General features: G+C 45.3%; 1 protein-coding gene across 1 annotated transcript in view; it reads left to right on the top strand.

The window, feature by feature from the left end:
• LOC136610313 (uncharacterized) overlaps positions 1 to 20930 on the top strand; it is a 153278-nt gene that overhangs the window by 64034 nt on the left and 68314 nt on the right. The window contains exon 2 of the mRNA XM_066589543.1: positions 19132 to 19527. Coding sequence (XP_066445640.1) covers positions 19132 to 19527 — 396 coding nt within the window. The remainder of the gene's footprint in view (positions 1 to 19131; positions 19528 to 20930) is intronic.

Genomic DNA, 20930 nt, shown 5'->3' with positions numbered 1-20930 from the left:
AGCCCAGTATTAGTAACATTTCATTTGCAGCGGTATACACAAACCCAGTAACATTTCAGTAGCAACAGTATACACAGACCCCAGTAACATTTTAGTCGCAGCAGTATAGACAGACCCCAGTAACATTTCAGTAGCAACAGTATAGACAGACCCCAGTAACATTTCAGTTGCCGCAGTATAGACTGACCCCAGTAACATTTCATTTACAGCAGTCTCGGCAGAGCCCAGTAACATTTCAGTAGCAGCAGTGTAGGCAGAGCCCAGTAACATTTCGGTAGTAACAGTATAGACAGACCCCAGTAACATTTTAATTACAGCAGTATGGACAGACCCCAGTAACATTTTAATTACAGCAGTATGGACAGACCCCAGTAACATTTTATTTGCAGCAGTATAGACAGACCCCAGTAACATTGCAGTAGTAACAATATAGACAGACCCCTGTAACATTTCCGTTGCAGCAGTATAGGCATAGCCTAGTATTAGTAACATTTCATTTGCAGCAGTATACAACGACCCCAGTATCATTTCAGTAGTAGTAACAGTATAGACAGACTCCTTAAACATTTCCGTTGCAGCAGTATAGGCATAGCCCATTATTAGTAACATTTCTTTTGCAGCATTATACACAGACCCTAGTAAAATTTCATTAGCAACGGTATAGACAGACCCCAGTAACATTTCATTTACAGCAGTCTAGGCAGAGCCCAGTTACATTTCAGTAGCAGCAGTGTAGGCAGAGCCCAGTAACCTTTCGATAAACACAGTATAGACAGACCCCAGTAGCATTTCATTTACAGCAGTATAGACAAAACCCAGTAACATTTCAGGAGTAACAGTATAGACAGACCCCAGTAACATTTCATTTACAGCAGTATAGACAGACCCCAGTAACATTTCATTTGCTGCAGTATAGACAGACCCCAGTGACATTTCAGTAGTAGTAACAGTATAGACAGACCGCTTAAACATTTCCGTAGCAGTAGTATAGACATAGCCCAGTATTAGTAACATTTCATTTGCAGCAGTATACACAGACTTTAGTAACATTTCTGTACTAACAGTACAGACAGACCCTAGTAGCATTTCAGTTGCAGCAGTACAGACTGACCCCAGTAACATTTCATTTGCAACTGTGTACACAGACCCCAGTAACATTTCAGCAGCATCAGTCTAGGGAGAGCCCAGTAACATTTCAGTAGCAACAGTATAGACAGACCCCAGTAACATTTCATTTATAGCAGTCTAGGCTGAGCGCAGTAACATTTCAGTAGCAGCAGTGTTGGCAGAGCCCAGTAACATTTCGGTAGTAACATTATAGACAGACCCCAGTAACATTTCATTTACAGCAGCATAGACAAAACCCAGTAACATTTGAGTAGTAACAGTATAGACAGACCCCAGTAACATTTCAGTTGCAGCAGTATAGACTGACCCCAGTAAAATTTCATTTGCAGCAGTACACACAGACCCCAATAACATTTCAGTAGCAGCAGTGTAGGCAGAGCCCACTAACATTTAGGTAGTAACTGTATAGACAAAACCCAGTAACATTTCATTTACAGCAGTATAGACAGACCCCAGTAACATTTCATTTGCAGCAGTATAGACAGACCACAGTAACATTTCAGTAGTGACATTATAGACAGACCCCTTAAACATTTCAGTAGCAGCAGTATAGGCATAGCCCACTATTAGTAACATTTCATTTGCAGCAGTATACACAGATCCCAGTAACATTTCATTTGCAGCAGTATTGACAGACCCCAGTAACATTTTAGTCGCAGCAGTATAGACTGACCCCAGTAACATTTCATTTGCAGCAGTATCCACAGACCCCAGTAACATTTCAGTAGCAACAGTATAGACAGACCCCAGTAACATTTCAGTTGCAGCAGTATAGACTGACCCCAGTAACATTTCATTTACAGCAGTCTGGGCAGAGCCAAGTAACATTTTAGTAGCAGCAGTGTATGCAGAGCCCAGTAACATTTCGGTAGTAACAGTAGAGACAGACCCCAGTAACATTTCATTTGCAGCAGTATAGACAGACCCCAGTAACATTTTATTTGCAGCAGTATAGACAGACCCCAGTAACATTTGAGTAGTAACAGTATAGACAGACCCCTTAAACATTTCCGTTGCAGCAGTATAGGCATAGCCCAGTATTAGTAACATTTCATTTGCAGCAGTATGCACAGACCTCAGTAACATTTCATTTAGAGCAGTCTAGGCAGAGCCCAGTAACATTTCAGTAGCAGCAGTGTAGGCAGAGCCAAGTAACATTTCGGTAGAAACAGTATAGACAGACCCCAGTAATATTTCATTTACAGCAGCATACACAAAACCCAGTAACATTTCAGTAGTAGTAACAGTATAGACAGACCACTTAAACATTTCCGCAGCAGCAGTATAGGCATAGCCCAGTATTAGTAACATTTCATTTGCAGCAGTATACACAGACCCCAGTAACATTTCTGCAGTAACAGTATAGACAGACCCCAGTAACATTACATTTGCTGCAGTATGACAGCCCCAGTAACATTTCAGTAGCAACAGTATAGACAGACCCCAGTAACATTTCAGTTGCAGCAGACTAGTCAGAGCCCCGTAACATTTCAGTAGCAGCAGTGTAGGCAGAGCCCAGTAACATTTCGGTAGTAACAGTATACACAGACCCCAGTAACATTTTATTTGCAGCAGTATAGACAGACCCTGTAACATTTCATTTGCAGCAGTATTGACAGACCACAGTAACATTTCGGTAGTAACAGTATAGACAGACCCCAGTAACATTTCATTTGCAGCAGTATACACAGACCCCAGTAACATTTCAGTAGCAACAGCATTGACAGACCCCAGTAACATTTCAGTTGCAGCAGTATAGACTGACCCCAGTAACATTTCATTTGCAGCAGTATCCACAGACCCCAGTAACATTTCAGTAGCAACAGTATAGACAGACCCCAGTAACATTTCAGTTGCAGCAGTATAGACTGACCCCAGTAACATTTCATTTACAGCAGTCTAGGCAGAGCCAAGTAACATTTCAGAAGCAGCAGTGTATGCAGAGCCCAGTAACATTTCGGTAGTAACAGTAGAGACAGACCCCAGTAACATTTCATTTACAGCAGTATAGACAGACCCCAGTAACATTTTATTTGCAGCAGTATAGACAGACCCCAGTAACATTTGAGTAGTAACAGTATAGACAGACCCCTTAAACATTTCCGTTGCAGCAGTATAGGCATAGCCCAGTATTAGTAACATTTCATTTGCAGCAGTATGCACAGACCCCAGTAACATTTCATTTAGAGCAGTCTAGGCAGAGCCCAGTAACATTTCAGTAGCAGCAGTGTAGGCAGAGCCAAGTAACATTTCGGTAGAAACAGTATAGACAGACCTCAGTAATATTTCATTTACAGCAGCATACACAAAACCCAGTAACATTTCAGTAGTAGTAACAGTATAGACAGACCACTTAAACATTTCCGCAGCAGCAGTATAGGCATAGCCCAGTATTGGTAACATTTCATTTGCAGCAGTATACATAGACCCTAGTAACATTTCATTTACAGCAGTATAGACAGACCCCAGTAACATTTTATTTGCAGCAGTATAGACAGACCCCAGTAATATTTGAGTAGTAACAGTATAGACAGACCCCTTAAACATTTCCGTTGCAGCAGTATAGGCATAGCCCAGTATTAGTAACATTTCCTTTGCAGCAGTATACACAGACCCCAGTAAGATTTGTGTAGTAACTGTATAGACAGACCCCAGTAACATTTCATTTGCTGCAGTATAGACAGACCCCAGTGACATTTCAGTAGTAGTAACAGTATAGACAGACCGCTTAAACATTTCCGTAGCAGTAGTATAGACATAGCCCAGTATTAGTAACATTTCATTTGCAGCAGTATACACAGACTTTAGTAACATTTCTGTACTAACAGTACAGACAGACCCTAGTAGCATTTCAGTTGCAGCAGTACAGACTGACCCCAGTAACATTTCATTTGCAACTGTGTACACAGACCCCAGTAACATTTCAGTAGCGTCAGTCTAGGGAGAGCCCAGTAACATTTCAGTAGCAACAGTATAGACAGACCCCAGTAACATTTCATTTATAGCAGTCTAGGCTGAGCGCAGTAACATTTCAGTAGCAGCAGTGTTGGCAGAGCCCAGTAACATTTCGGTAGTAACATTATAGACAGACCCCAGTAACATTTCATTTACAGCAGCATAGACAAAACCCAGTAACATTTGAGTAGTAACAGTATAGACAGACCCCAGTAACATTTCAGTTGCAGCAGTATAGACTGACCCCAGTAAAATTTCATTTGCAGCAGTACACACAGACCCCAATAACATTTCAGTAGCAGCAGTGTAGGCAGAGCCCACTAACATTTAGGTAGTAACTGTATAGACAAAACCCAGTAACATTTCATTTACAGCAGTATAGACAGACCCCAGTAACATTTCATTTGCAGCAGTATAGACAGACCACAGTAACATTTCAGTAGTGACATTATAGACAGACCCCTTAAACATTTCAGTAGCAGCAGTATAGGCATAGCCCACTATTAGTAACATTTCATTTGCAGCAGTATACACAGATCCCAGTAACATTTCATTTGCAGCAGTATTGACAGACCCCAGTAACATTTTAGTCGCAGCAGTATAGACTGACCCCAGTAACATTTATTTTGCAGCAGTATCCACAGACCCCAGTAACATTTCAGTAGCAACAGTATAGACAGACCCCAGTAACATTTCAGTTGCCGCAGTATAGACTGACCCCAGTAACATTTCTTTTGCAGCAGTATACACAGGCCCCAGTAACATTTCATTTGCAACAATATCCACAGACCCCAGTAACATTTCAGTAGCAACAGTATAGACAGACCCCAGTAACATTTCATTTACAGCAGTCTAGGCAGAGCCCAGTAACATTTCAGTAGCAGCAGTGTAGGCAGAGCCCATTAACATTTCGGTAGCAGCAGTGTTGGCAGAGCCCAGTCATATTTCGGTAGTAACATTATAGACAGACCCCAGTAACATTTCATTTACAGCAGTATAGACAAAACCCAGTAACATTTGAGTAGTAACAGTATAGACAGACCCCAGTAACATTTCAGTTGCAGCAGTATAGACTGACCCCAGTAAAATTTTATTTGCAGCAGTACACACAGACCCCAATAACATTTCAGTAGCAGCAGTGTAGGCAGAGCCTACTAACATTTAGGTAGTAACTGTATAGACAGACCCCAGAAACATTTCATTTACAGCAGTATAGACAGACCCCAGTAACATTTCATTTGCAGTAGTATAGACAGACCACAGTAACATTTCATTTGCAGCACTATTGACAGACCCCAGTAACGTTTCAGTAGTGACATTATAGACAGACCCCTTAAACATTTCAGTAGCAGCAGTATAGGCATAGCCCAGTATTGGTAACATTTCATTTGCAGCAGTATAGACAGACCCCAGTAACATTTCATTTGCAGCAGTATTGACAGACCCCAGTAACATTTCAGTAGTGACATTATAGACAGACCCCTTAAACATTTCCGTTGCAGCAGTATAGGCATAGTCCAGTATTAGTAACATTTCATTTGCAGCAGTATACACAGACCCCAGTAACATTTCTGCAGTAACAGTATAGACAGACCCCAGTAACATTTTATTTGCTACAGTATGACAGACCACAGTAACATTTCAGTAGTAGTAACAGTATAGACAGGCCCCTTTAACATTTCCATAGCAGCAGTATAGGCATAGCCCAGTATTAGTAACATTTCATTTGCAGCGGTATACACAAACCCAGTAACATTTCAGTAGCAACAGTATACACAGACCCCAGTAACATTTTAGTCGCAGCAGTATAGACAGACCCCAGTAACATTTCAGTAGCAACAGTATAGACAGACCCCAGTAACATTTCAGTTGCCGCAGTATAGACTGACCCCAGTAACATTTCATTTACAGCAGTCTCGGCAGAGCCCAGTAACATTTCAGTAGCAGCAGTGTAGGCAGAGCCCAGTAACATTTCGGTAGTAACAGTATAGACAGACCCCAGTAACATTTTAATTACAGCAGTATGGACAGACCCCAGTAACATTTTAATTACAGCAGTATGGACAGACCCCAGTAACATTTTATTTGCAGCAGTATAGACAGACCCCAGTAACATTGCAGTAGTAACAATATAGACAGACCCCTGTAACATTTCCGTTGCAGCAGTATAGGCATAGCCTAGTATTAGTAACATTTCATTTGCAGCAGTATACAACGACCCCAGTATCATTTCAGTAGTAGTAACAGTATAGACAGACTCCTTAAACATTTCCGTTGCAGCAGTATAGGCATAGCCCATTATTAGTAACATTTCTTTTGCAGCATTATACACAGACCCTAGTAAAATTTCATTAGCAACGGTATAGACAGACCCCAGTAACATTTCATTTACAGCAGTCTAGGCAGAGCCCAGTTACATTTCAGTAGCAGCAGTGTAGGCAGAGCCCAGTAACCTTTCGATAAACACAGTATAGACAGACCCCAGTAGCATTTCATTTACAGCAGTATAGACAAAACCCAGTAACATTTCAGGAGTAACAGTATAGACAGACCCCAGTAACATTTCATTTACAGCAGTATAGACAGACCCCAGTAACATTTCATTTGCTGCAGTATAGACAGACCCCAGTGACATTTCAGTAGTAGTAACAGTATAGACAGACCGCTTAAACATTTCCGTAGCAGTAGTATAGACATAGCCCAGTATTAGTAACATTTCATTTGCAGCAGTATACACAGACTTTAGTAACATTTCTGTACTAACAGTACAGACAGACCCTAGTAGCATTTCAGTTGCAGCAGTACAGACTGACCCCAGTAACATTTCATTTGCAACTGTGTACACAGACCCCAGTAACATTTCAGCAGCATCAGTCTAGGGAGAGCCCAGTAACATTTCAGTAGCAACAGTATAGACAGACCCCAGTAACATTTCATTTATAGCAGTCTAGGCTGAGCGCAGTAACATTTCAGTAGCAGCAGTGTTGGCAGAGCCCAGTAACATTTCGGTAGTAACATTATAGACAGACCCCAGTAACATTTCATTTACAGCAGCATAGACAAAACCCAGTAACATTTGAGTAGTAACAGTATAGACAGACCCCAGTAACATTTCAGTTGCAGCAGTATAGACTGACCCCAGTAAAATTTCATTTGCAGCAGTACACACAGACCCCAATAACATTTCAGTAGCAGCAGTGTAGGCAGAGCCCACTAACATTTAGGTAGTAACTGTATAGACAAAACCCAGTAACATTTCATTTACAGCAGTATAGACAGACCCCAGTAACATTTCATTTGCAGCAGTATAGACAGACCACAGTAACATTTCAGTAGTGACATTATAGACAGACCCCTTAAACATTTCAGTAGCAGCAGTATAGGCATAGCCCACTATTAGTAACATTTCATTTGCAGCAGTATACACAGATCCCAGTAACATTTCATTTGCAGCAGTATTGACAGACCCCAGTAACATTTTAGTCGCAGCAGTATAGACTGACCCCAGTAACATTTCATTTGCAGCAGTATCCACAGACCCCAGTAACATTTCAGTAGCAACAGTATAGACAGACCCCAGTAACATTTCAGTTGCAGCAGTATAGACTGACCCCAGTAACATTTCATTTACAGCAGTCTGGGCAGAGCCAAGTAACATTTTAGTAGCAGCAGTGTATGCAGAGCCCAGTAACATTTCGGTAGTAACAGTAGAGACAGACCCCAGTAACATTTCATTTGCAGCAGTATAGACAGACCCCAGTAACATTTTATTTGCAGCAGTATAGACAGACCCCAGTAACATTTGAGTAGTAACAGTATAGACAGACCCCTTAAACATTTCCGTTGCAGCAGTATAGGCATAGCCCAGTATTAGTAACATTTCATTTGCAGCAGTATGCACAGACCTCAGTAACATTTCATTTAGAGCAGTCTAGGCAGAGCCCAGTAACATTTCAGTAGCAGCAGTGTAGGCAGAGCCAAGTAACATTTCGGTAGAAACAGTATAGACAGACCCCAGTAATATTTCATTTACAGCAGCATACACAAAACCCAGTAACATTTCAGTAGTAGTAACAGTATAGACAGACCACTTAAACATTTCCGCAGCAGCAGTATAGGCATAGCCCAGTATTAGTAACATTTCATTTGCAGCAGTATACACAGACCCCAGTAACATTTCTGCAGTAACAGTATAGACAGACCCCAGTAACATTACATTTGCTGCAGTATGACAGCCCCAGTAACATTTCAGTAGCAACAGTATAGACAGACCCCAGTAACATTTCAGTTGCAGCAGACTAGTCAGAGCCCCGTAACATTTCAGTAGCAGCAGTGTAGGCAGAGCCCAGTAACATTTCGGTAGTAACAGTATACACAGACCCCAGTAACATTTTATTTGCAGCAGTATAGACAGACCCTGTAACATTTCATTTGCAGCAGTATTGACAGACCACAGTAACATTTCGGTAGTAACAGTATAGACAGACCCCAGTAACATTTCATTTGCAGCAGTATACACAGACCCCAGTAACATTTCAGTAGCAACAGCATTGACAGACCCCAGTAACATTTCAGTTGCAGCAGTATAGACTGACCCCAGTAACATTTCATTTGCAGCAGTATCCACAGACCCCAGTAACATTTCAGTAGCAACAGTATAGACAGACCCCAGTAACATTTCAGTTGCAGCAGTATAGACTGACCCCAGTAACATTTCATTTACAGCAGTCTAGGCAGAGCCAAGTAACATTTCAGAAGCAGCAGTGTATGCAGAGCCCAGTAACATTTCGGTAGTAACAGTAGAGACAGACCCCAGTAACATTTCATTTACAGCAGTATAGACAGACCCCAGTAACATTTTATTTGCAGCAGTATAGACAGACCCCAGTAACATTTGAGTAGTAACAGTATAGACAGACCCCTTAAACATTTCCGTTGCAGCAGTATAGGCATAGCCCAGTATTAGTAACATTTCATTTGCAGCAGTATGCACAGACCCCAGTAACATTTCATTTAGAGCAGTCTAGGCAGAGCCCAGTAACATTTCAGTAGCAGCAGTGTAGGCAGAGCCAAGTAACATTTCGGTAGAAACAGTATAGACAGACCTCAGTAATATTTCATTTACAGCAGCATACACAAAACCCAGTAACATTTCAGTAGTAGTAACAGTATAGACAGACCACTTAAACATTTCCGCAGCAGCAGTATAGGCATAGCCCAGTATTGGTAACATTTCATTTGCAGCAGTATACATAGACCCTAGTAACATTTCATTTACAGCAGTATAGACAGACCCCAGTAACATTTTATTTGCAGCAGTATAGACAGACCCCAGTAATATTTGAGTAGTAACAGTATAGACAGACCCCTTAAACATTTCCGTTGCAGCAGTATAGGCATAGCCCAGTATTAGTAACATTTCCTTTGCAGCAGTATACACAGACCCCAGTAAGATTTGTGTAGTAACTGTATAGACAGACCCCAGTAACATTTCATTTGCTGCAGTATAGACAGACCCCAGTGACATTTCAGTAGTAGTAACAGTATAGACAGACCGCTTAAACATTTCCGTAGCAGTAGTATAGACATAGCCCAGTATTAGTAACATTTCATTTGCAGCAGTATACACAGACTTTAGTAACATTTCTGTACTAACAGTACAGACAGACCCTAGTAGCATTTCAGTTGCAGCAGTACAGACTGACCCCAGTAACATTTCATTTGCAACTGTGTACACAGACCCCAGTAACATTTCAGTAGCGTCAGTCTAGGGAGAGCCCAGTAACATTTCAGTAGCAACAGTATAGACAGACCCCAGTAACATTTCATTTATAGCAGTCTAGGCTGAGCGCAGTAACATTTCAGTAGCAGCAGTGTTGGCAGAGCCCAGTAACATTTCGGTAGTAACATTATAGACAGACCCCAGTAACATTTCATTTACAGCAGCATAGACAAAACCCAGTAACATTTGAGTAGTAACAGTATAGACAGACCCCAGTAACATTTCAGTTGCAGCAGTATAGACTGACCCCAGTAAAATTTCATTTGCAGCAGTACACACAGACCCCAATAACATTTCAGTAGCAGCAGTGTAGGCAGAGCCCACTAACATTTAGGTAGTAACTGTATAGACAAAACCCAGTAACATTTCATTTACAGCAGTATAGACAGACCCCAGTAACATTTCATTTGCAGCAGTATAGACAGACCACAGTAACATTTCAGTAGTGACATTATAGACAGACCCCTTAAACATTTCAGTAGCAGCAGTATAGGCATAGCCCACTATTAGTAACATTTCATTTGCAGCAGTATACACAGATCCCAGTAACATTTCATTTGCAGCAGTATTGACAGACCCCAGTAACATTTTAGTCGCAGCAGTATAGACTGACCCCAGTAACATTTATTTTGCAGCAGTATCCACAGACCCCAGTAACATTTCAGTAGCAACAGTATAGACAGACCCCAGTAACATTTCAGTTGCCGCAGTATAGACTGACCCCAGTAACATTTCTTTTGCAGCAGTATACACAGGCCCCAGTAACATTTCATTTGCAACAATATCCACAGACCCCAGTAACATTTCAGTAGCAACAGTATAGACAGACCCCAGTAACATTTCATTTACAGCAGTCTAGGCAGAGCCCAGTAACATTTCAGTAGCAGCAGTGTAGGCAGAGCCCATTAACATTTCGGTAGCAGCAGTGTTGGCAGAGCCCAGTAATATTTCGGTAGTAACATTATAGACAGACCCCAGTAACATTTCATTTACAGCAGTATAGACAAAACCCAGTAACATTTGAGTAGTAACAGTATAGACAGACCCCAGTAACATTTCAGTTGCAGCAGTATAGACTGACCCCAGTAAAATTTTATTTGCAGCAGCACACACAGACCCCAATAACATTTCAGTAGCAGCAGTGTAGGCAGAGCCCACTAACATTTAGGTAGTAACTGTATAGACAGACCCCAGTAACATTTCATTTACAGCAGTATAGACAGACCCCAGTAACATTTCATTTGCAGTAGTATAGACAGACCACAGTAACATTTCATTTGCAGCAGTATTGACAGACCCCAGTAACATTTCAGTAGTGACATTATAGACAGACCCCTTAAACATTTCAGTAGCAGCAGTATAGGCATAGCCCAGTATTGGTAACATTTCATTTGCAGCAGTATAGACAGACCCCAGTAACATTTCATTTGCAGCAGTATTGACAGACCCCAGTAACATTTCAGTAGTGACATTATAGACAGACCCCTTAAACATTTCCGTTGCAGCAGTATAGGCATAGTCCAGTATTAGTAACATTTCATTTGCAGCAGTATACACAGACCCCAGTAACATTTCTGCAGTAACAGTATAGACAGACCCCAGTAACATTTTATTTGCTGCAGTATGACAGACCCCAGTAACATTTCAGTAGTAGTAACAGTATAGACAGGCCCCTTTAACATTTCCATAGCAGCAGTATAGGCATAGCCCAGTATTAGTAACATTTCATTTGCAGCAGTATACACAAACCCAGTAACATTTCAGTAGCAACAGTATACACAGACCCCAGTAACATTTTAGTCGCAGCAGTATAGACAGACCCCAGTAACATTTCAGTAGCAACAGTATAGACAGACCCTAGTAACATTTCAGTTGCCGCAGTATAGACTGACCCCAGTAACATTTCATTTACAGCAGTCTCGGCAGAGCCCAGTAACATTTCAGTAGCAGCAGTGTAGGCAGAGCCCAGTAACATTTCGGTAGTAACAGTATAGACAGACCCCAGTAACATTTTAATTACAGCAGTATGGACAGACCCCAGTAACATTTTAATTACAGCAGTATGGACAGACCCCAGTAACATTTTATTTGCAGGAGTATAGACAGACCCCAGTAACATTGCAGTAGTAACAATATAGACAGACCCCTGTAACATTTCCGTTGCAGCAGTATAGGCATAGCCCAGTATTAGTAACATTTCATTTGCAGCAGTATACAACGACCCCAGTATCATTTCAGTAGTAGTAACAGTATAGACAGACTCCTTAAACATTACCGTTGCAGCAGTATAGGCATAGCCCATTATTAGTAACATTTCTTTTGCAGCATTATACACAGACCCTAGTAAAATTTCATTAGCAACGGTATAGACAGACCCCAGTAACATTTCATTTACAGCAGTCTAGGCAGAGCCCAGTTACATTTCAGTAGCAGCAGTGTAGGCAGAGCCCAGTAACATTTCGATAAACACAGTATAGACAGACCCCAGTAGCATTTCATTTACAGCAGTATAGACAAAACCCAGTAACATTTCAGGAGTAACAGTATAGACAGACCCCAGTAACATTTCATTTACAGCAGTATAGACAGACCCCAGTAACATTTCATTTGCAGCAGTATAGACAGACCCCAGTAACATTTCAGTAGTAGTAACAGTATAGACAGACCCCTTTAACATTTCTGTAGCAGCAGTATAGGCATAGCCCTGTATTAGTAACATTTCATTTGCAGCAGTATACACAGACCCCAGTAACATTTCAGTAGCAACAGTACAGACAGACCCCAGTAACATTTCGTTTGCAGCTGTATACACAGACCCAAGTATCATTTCATTAGCATCAGTCTAGACAGACCCCAGTAATATTTCAGTTACAGCAGTGTAGGCAGAGCCCAGTAGCATTTCGGTAGTAACATTATAGACAGACCCCAGTAACGTTTCATTTACAGCAGTATAGACAAAACCCAGTAACATTTCAGTAGTAACAGTATAGACAGACCCCAGTAACATTTCAGTAGCTGCAGTATAGACTGACCCCAGTAACATTTCAGCAGCAGCAGTGTAGGCAGAGCCCAGTAACATTTCTGTAGTAACAGTATAGACAGACCCCAGTAACATTAAAGTAGTAACAGTATAGACAGAACCCAGTAACATTTCAGTAGCAGCAGGGTAGGCAAACCCCAGTAACATTTCAGGAGCAGAGGTTTAGGCAGACCAAAGTAACATTTCTGTCGCAGAAGTATAGGCAGACCCCTGTAGCATTATTGTGGCACAAGTATAGGCAGGCTGACCCGTGTGACATTTCTGTAGCAAGAGTGTAGGCCAACCTTGGACACATTGGCGTACCATGAGTGTAGGTGAAGGCCAGAAAAATTACTTGGATTACAGTGTAGGCGAGGGCCCAAAAAATTGCTGTACAGACAGTAGAAATGTACCCCTGAAAAATTGCTCAACTGAGAGGGCAGGTGAAACCCATTAATGTTTTAGCTTACTGTGTCTTACTTTGTAACTGAGCCTGGAGGCAGCCCTGTTAAAATTATTGGTTCATGTTGAAGTTTCAATGCTTCAGTTAGAAACGTAGAAATATTGTTCGACAAAAGCTATATGAGCCTTTTGGGTCGCAGGAAAATTGGCAGTTCAGCGTGATGACAGGATGTTTCAGGAGGAGGAGCAGGAGGAGGACTAACATCATAGACAGATGGACAAAGGTAAATGTCCCTTTTTTACGGTGATAGAGAAGAGTGCTTTTATCTGTGGTTGCAGCCTACGTATTGCTTAGGTATTGCTGCTGTCCGCCGATGGAGAAGAGAAATCTGGGGAACTCCAGGCTTTGTTCATCTTTATGAGTGTAAGCATGTCGGCACTGTCAGTTGACAGGCGGCTACGCTTATCCGTGATGATTCCCCCAGCTGCACTAAACACACTCTCTGACAAGATGCTAGCGATAGGGCAAGCAAGCACCTCCAGGACATACAGTGCGAGTTCGTGCCACGTGTCCAGCTTTGACACCCAGTAGTTGTACGGAGCAGAGGCGTCACGGAGGACGGTGGTACGATCGGCTACGTACTCCCTCACCATCTTTTTACAGTGCTCCCTCCGACTCAGCCTTGACTGGGAAGTGGTGACACAGTCTTGCTGGGGAGCCATAAAGCTGGCAAAGACCTTGGAGAGTGTTCCCCTGCCTGCGCTGAACATGCTGCCTGATCTCCGCGCCTCCCCTGCTACTTGGCCCGCGCCTTCTGCCAGTAGCGCTGTCAGATGGGAAGTTTACCATCAGTTTGTCCACCAGGGCCCTGTGGTATAGCATCACTCTTGAACCCCTTTCCTCTTCGGGAATGAGAGTGGAAAGGTTATCCTTATACCGTGGGTCGAGCAATGTGTACACCCAGTAATCCATAGTGGCCAGAATGCGTCTAACGTGAGGGTCATGGAGTCAGCCATGTGTGCCAGGATGGGTACCCTCTGCAGTAGGCCCAGCTGTCTCTTCCCCCTCCTCCTCCTCAGGCTCCTCCCCTTCCTCCTCCTCCCCCTCAACCCGCTGAGATATAGACATGAGGGTGCTCTGACTATCCAGCGACATACTGTCTTCCCCCGTCTCCTGTTCCGACCGCAAAGTGTCAGCCTTTATGCTTTGCAGGGCACTTCTCAACAGGCATAGCAGAGGAATGGTGACGCTAATGATTGCAGCATCGCAGCTCACCATCTGGGTCGACTCCTCAAAGTTTCCAAGGACCTGGCAGATATCTGCCATCCACGCCCACTCCTCTGTAAAGAATTGAGGAGGCTGACTCCCACCATGCTGCCCATTTTGGAGTTGGTATTCCACTATAGCTCTACACTGCTCATACAGCCTAGCCAACATGTGCAGCGTAGAGTTCCACCGTGTGGGCACATCACACAGCAGTCGGTGCACTGGCAGATTAAACCGATGTTGCAGGGTCCGCAGGGTGGCAGCGTCCGTGTTGGACTTGCGGAAATGTGTGCTGACCCGGCGCACCTTGCCGAGGAAGTCTGACAAGTGTGGGTAGTTTTTCAGAAACGGCTGAACCACCAAATTAAAGACGTGGGCCAGGCATGGCACGTGCGTGAGGCTGTCGAGCTGCCACCAGGTTACGGCCGTTGTCACACACGACCATGCCCGGTTGGAGGTTCAGTGGCGAAAGCCAGCAGTCGGTCTGCTCTGTCAGACCGTGCAACAGTTCGTGGGCCGTGTGCCTCTTCTCTCCGAAGCTAATTAGTTTCAGCACGGCCTGCTGATGCTTGCCCACCGTTGTGCTGCCACGCCACACCGACTGCTGGCGACGTGCTGCTGACACATCTCAATTGCGAGGTAGAGGTTGCATAGGAGGAGGAGGGGGAAGGTTTAGTGGAGGTGGCATACACTGCCGAAGATACCCGCACCAAGCTGGGGCCCGCTATTCTGGGGGTGGGTAGGACGTGAGCGGTCCCAGGCTCTGACTCGGTCCCAGCCTCCACTAAATTCACCCAATGTGCCATCAGGGAGATATAGTGGCCCTGCCCGCCTGTGCTTGTCCACGTGCCCGTGGTTAAGTGGACCTTCCCAGTAACCGCGTTGGTGAGGGCGCGTACAATGTTGCGGGAGACGTGGTCGTGCAGGGCTGGGACGGCACACCGTGAAAAATAGTGGCGACTGGGGACCGAGTAGCGTGGGGCCGCCTCCGCCATTATGTTTTTGAAAGCCTCCATTCCCACAAGCCTGTACGGTAGCATCTCCAGGCTGATCAATTTGGCAATGTGCACGTTTAAAGCTTGAGCATGAGGCGTATTTGTGCTTGTGCTCCAACGCTTGTGCTAGTGACAGCTGAACGCTACGCTGAGAGACATTGCTGGATGGGGCGGAGGAAAGCGGAGGTGAGGGTGTGGGTGCAGGCCGGGAGACGCTCGTGCCTGTGTCCTGAGAGGGGGGGTTGAATCTGAGTGGCAGGTTGGGGCACAGGGGGAGAGGCAGTGGTGCAACCCGGAGGCGGTGAACGGCCTTCGTTCCACCTTGTGGGGTGCTTGGCCATCATATGCCTGTGCATGCTGGTGGTGGTGAGGCTGGTAGTGGTGGCTGCCCGGCTAATCTTGGCGCGAAAAAGGTTGCACACCACTGTTCGTTGGTCGTCCGCGCTCTCAGTGAAAAACTGCCACGCCTTTGAGCACCTTGGCCTCTGCACGGTGGCTTGGCGGGAGGGGGTGCTTTGGGAATCCGTTGGGGGATTATTCGCTCTGGCCCTGCCTCTATCCCTGGCCACCCCACTGCCTCTTCCAACCTGTGCTGCTGCTGCAATTGCCTCCCCTCTGAAGACCTGTCCTCGGTTGGCTTAGCAAACCAGGTGGGGTCAGTCACCTCATCGTCCAGCGGCTCTTCCTCTGAATCCTCTGTGCGCTCCTCCCTCGGACTTACTGCCCTTACTACTGCCTCACTGATAGACAACTGTGTATCATCATAATCATCGACCTCCTCACCCACCGAAAGCTCTTGAGACAGTTGCCGGAAGTCCGCAGCCTCATCACTCGGACCCCGGGAACTTTCCAAAGGTTGGGCATCGGTCACGACAAACTCCTCAGGTGGGAGAGGAACAATCAGCGTAGGGGCCCGAAAACAGTTCCTGGGAGTCGGCCTGCTCATCCGAATGTGTCATTTTCATGGAGTGAGGAGGCTGGGAGGAAGGAGGAGCAGCAGCGACAGGATTCAGAGTTGCAGCAGTGGATGGTGTAGAAGACAGATTGCTGGAGATATTGCTGGATGCACTTTCTGCCAACCACGACAGGACCTGCTCACACTGCTCATTTTGTAGTAAAGGTCTACAACGTGGACCCAAAAATTGTGATATGAAGCTGGGGACCCCAGAAACTTTCCTCTCTCCTAATCCCGCAGCAGCTGGCTGCGATTCACCTGGACCAGGAACTTGGCCTATGCCCACACCCTCACTTGGAAATCCGCGTCCTCGTCCGCGTCCATGTCCTCTAGCCCTACCCCTACCCCTCAGTATGGTGAATTACAAATAGAGCAGACACAGAGCATTCTAAAAATTTGTTGAATTTTTGGCGTGCAGTTGGAGTGAGACAGCGCTTATGTAAGGCAAACTGCAGCCAGGAAAAAAATAATTCGGAAGACTGCAAGCACGCCTAGTTGTGCAATAGTGAGGTACTACAACTGCCAGCAGCCACGGAGTTAAATGCACACGGTCACAAATAGCCCTAAATAGGTGCTTTTTTAGGTACTTGTTGACAGGATTCTACAGTTGCACTGTACCTGCCTCACCAATACTGCCCCTATACTCTGTATAATTGGCTGCAGAATGAGAATGCAATAGTCTGCAGAGCTCAAGATGAAAAAAAAAATAGGTGCAAAACCGTTCCCCGCAGCCACAACAGTAATGCACAAGGTAAGATGTGGCCCTAAGAAGGACCGTTGTGGTTCTTCTAGACAGGATTCCACCCTACCCAATGTCCCTGCCTGACCAATACTGCCCCTATATTACGTAGTACAGACTGCAGCCTGAGAACGCTATAGCCTGCACATCCAATATAAAAAAAAATGTGCAAAACTGCTCCCAGCAGCCACTACAGTACTGCACACGGTCAGATGTGGCCCTAAGATGGACTGTTGGGGCTCTTGAAGACGCCAACACTCTAACTATAGCAGCAGCACCCTCCCTAATCTCTGCCAGCGTGTGTCTGAGGCGAGCAGCGGGCGGGAAAGCTTTAAATCACCTGATCTCGCCAGCCACTCACTGCAGGGGGGTGGGATAGGGCTGGAACCTCACTGGAGGAAGTTGTAATGCCTTCCCTGCATGTCTATTGGCCAGAAAATGGCGCAAAAATTTCAGGGAAGGAAATGTAATTTACTCGAGTAACGCGTGGTGCTCGTCACGAGTAACGAGTATCTCGAACAACCTAATACTCGAACGAGCATCAAGCTCGGACGAGTATGCTCGCTCATCTCATTAATAGTGTAAAACATGCAATATAATTTTTCTAAATACAGCTGCTTTGCCCTATCACCACAATAAGGTTTCCGAGTGCTGCTTACTGTAAATGGGGTGCTGGGAGTCACAGCCATAGAGGTCTTCTGTCTCGTGAAGTCATAGTAACAGGCACATATTACTTCTGTCATCTTTCTATGGTCGTCCAGTAAGGGTGCCTACCCACTAGCGTTTTTTTTTTTTTCTGCTAATTTGGTGTGTTTTTTTTCCCAGATGTCAATGGGACTTTCTAATTTTAAATTTGCAACGCACCAAAAATGCAAATACGGCGAATTGCGTTTTTGGTGTGTTGCGAATTTAACATTAGAAAGTCTCATTGACATCTGGAAAAAAAAACGCAGTGAATTCGCAGAAAAAAAAAACGCTAGTGGGTAGGCACCCTAGGTATTAGTGTATCTTGATGCCACTGGAAGCTAGGAGTTTGACTGGACCTCCATGAGGAACACCCCCGTGTAACACCCCTAGCTCCCGATTGGCTCAAGGGCTGAAGGTCCTGCTACTGTGAATTTAGTCCTGAAGCCGCCGTCTCCACTGATGTGACTGCAGGCATTCCCCTCGCTCAGCATGCTGCGCTTCCTCCTGAAGCAGCGGCCCCCAACCACCACTCATCACCGCTCCAGCATATGCACCCCTGCCCCTTTGCTGCAGGCAAAAAGGTCCACTCATTAAACAGGGTCCCCCCCCCGCCCCGCCCCCCCCCCACGTCCGACCGACCGACCGTTCCACTTACTAGTTTCCAATTGCGGCTCTCTGTGCAGCACTCACCGCTCCCTGGCACTGCACCACTGTGAAGTTCTGACCGCCGTCTCACTGTGCACCGCTCACCACTGCGTCCCACTACTGCCCTCAGAAGTCCTGACCGTGGCCTCTCTCGGCAGCACTCACCACTGCGTCCCACAGCACTGCTGACAAGTTCTGCACGCCAGCTCTGTCCGCAGCACTCACCGTCTCTCATCCTTCCTCCACGTCAGCAGCCGGCGACTGCAGGACCTGTGAGACCAGTCTCCAGGGAGACGGCCGGACAGCTAATCAGGAACAGGGGGCGGCAACCCCCTGTCAAACTGCATGTATCTTGGCTCCTCCAGTAATTCTGGTGGAGTCAAAATACACTAATACCGGCACCCTAAACCTTGACATAAATACACTAGAGCTATTATTATAGGATGTTGGTTGGTCTACCAAAGTAGATTTGTAATACGAGGAAAGCAGTGTGTTAGAGAAGTCCGTGTCTTCTGTGGAACGTTATAAGTATAGTTATAGGGTATCTGTTTCCACAGGAGGAAGCTGTAATGATGAAGATCCATACTGTACGGAGCAGCGAGGCTCCACCGCTGCAGAAGAGAACGGGTCCATCACTATTTCATGTAACTTCACCTACCCAAAGAAAATCTACAGACCTGAAGATGTGAGAATCTCCTGGAGACGAGGAAATACAGATCGCTGTGGAAATGGTCTAATCATATATAATCACACAGGAGGCTGGACACATGATGAATATATGGGACGAATCTCAGCGGTGGGAAATCACAATGATGGAACAGCGACAATTACAATTAATAATCTGAGGAGGGGTACTGATCGCCAGATATTCTGCTGTAGAGTGGAAGTGTTTAAAGGGTCTAAATACATAGAAGGCTGGCAAAATCCTCCTGGAACATCCATACATTATAAAGGTAAAGTAGCATCTACAATGCTTATACTATACGGTTTAATATATCACCTTGCAGCAGGAACAGGGGCAGACTCATAGCCCCCTTCTGTATATATCATCCTGCAGGAGGAGGAGAAGACTCATGGCTCCATTCTGTATATATCACCCTGCAGAGGGAGGAGCAGACTCATAGCCCCCTTCTGTATATATCACCCTGCAGAGGGAGGGGCAGACTCAAAGCTCCCTTCTGTATATTACACCCTGCAGGAGGAGCAGGCTCATATCCTCCTTCTGTATATATCACCCTGCAGGGGGAGGAGCAGACTCATAGCTCCCTTCTGTATATATCACCCTGCAGGAGGAGGAGTAGACTTATAGCTCCCCTCTGTATATATCACCAGGCAGGAGGAGGAGCAGACACATAGCTCCCTTCTGTATATATCACCCTGCAGGAGGAGCAGACTCATAGCCCCCTTCTGTATATATCACCCTGCAGGAGGAGGAGCAGACTCATAGCTCGCTTCATTGTGTATATATCACCCTGCAGAGGGAGGAGCAGACTCATAGCTCCCTTCTGTATATATCACCCTGCAGGGGGAGGAGCAGACTCATAGCCCCCTTCTGTATATATCACCCTGCAGGGGGAGGAGCAGACTCATACCGCCCTTCTGTATATATCACCCTGCAGGAGAAGGAGCAGACTCATAGCTCCCTTATGTATATATCACCCTGCAGGAGGAGGAGCAGAGTCATAGCCCCCTTCTGTATATATCACCCTGCAGGGGGAGGAGCAGACTCATAGCTCCCTTCTGTATATATCACCCTGCAGGGGGAGGAGCAGACTCATAGCCTCCTTCTGTATATATCACCCTGCAGGGGGAGGAGCAGACTCATACCGCCCTTCTGTATATATCACCCTGCAGGAGAAGGAGCAGACTCATAGCTCCCTTATGTATATATCACCCTGCAGGAGGAGGAGCAGAGTCATAGCCCCCTTCTGTATATATCATCCTGCAGTAGGAGCAGAGTTATAGCCCCCTTCTGTATATATTACCCTGCAGAGGGAGGAGCAGACTTATAGCTCCCTTCTGTATATATCACCCTGCAGTGGACGGAGCAGACTCATGGCTCCCTTCTGTATATATCACCCTGCAGGAGGAGGAGTAGAATCATAGCCCCTTCTGTATATATCACACTGCAGGAGGAGGGGCAGACTCATATCTCCCTTCTGTATATATCACCCTGCAGGAGGAGGAACAGAGTCATAGCCCCCTTCTGTATATATCACCCTGCAGGAGGAGGAGTAGAATCATAGCCCCTTCTGTATATATCACCCTGCAGGAGGAGGAGCAGACTCATAGCCCCCTTCTGTATATATCACCCTGCAGGAGGAGGAGCAGACTCATAGCCCTCTTCTGTATATAT

This window comes from Eleutherodactylus coqui, chromosome 2, assembly GCF_035609145.1.
Source record: "Eleutherodactylus coqui strain aEleCoq1 chromosome 2, aEleCoq1.hap1, whole genome shotgun sequence".
Taxonomy (NCBI): Eukaryota; Metazoa; Chordata; class Amphibia; order Anura; family Eleutherodactylidae; genus Eleutherodactylus; species Eleutherodactylus coqui.
This window is presented reverse-complemented; position numbering and strand designations above follow the sequence as displayed.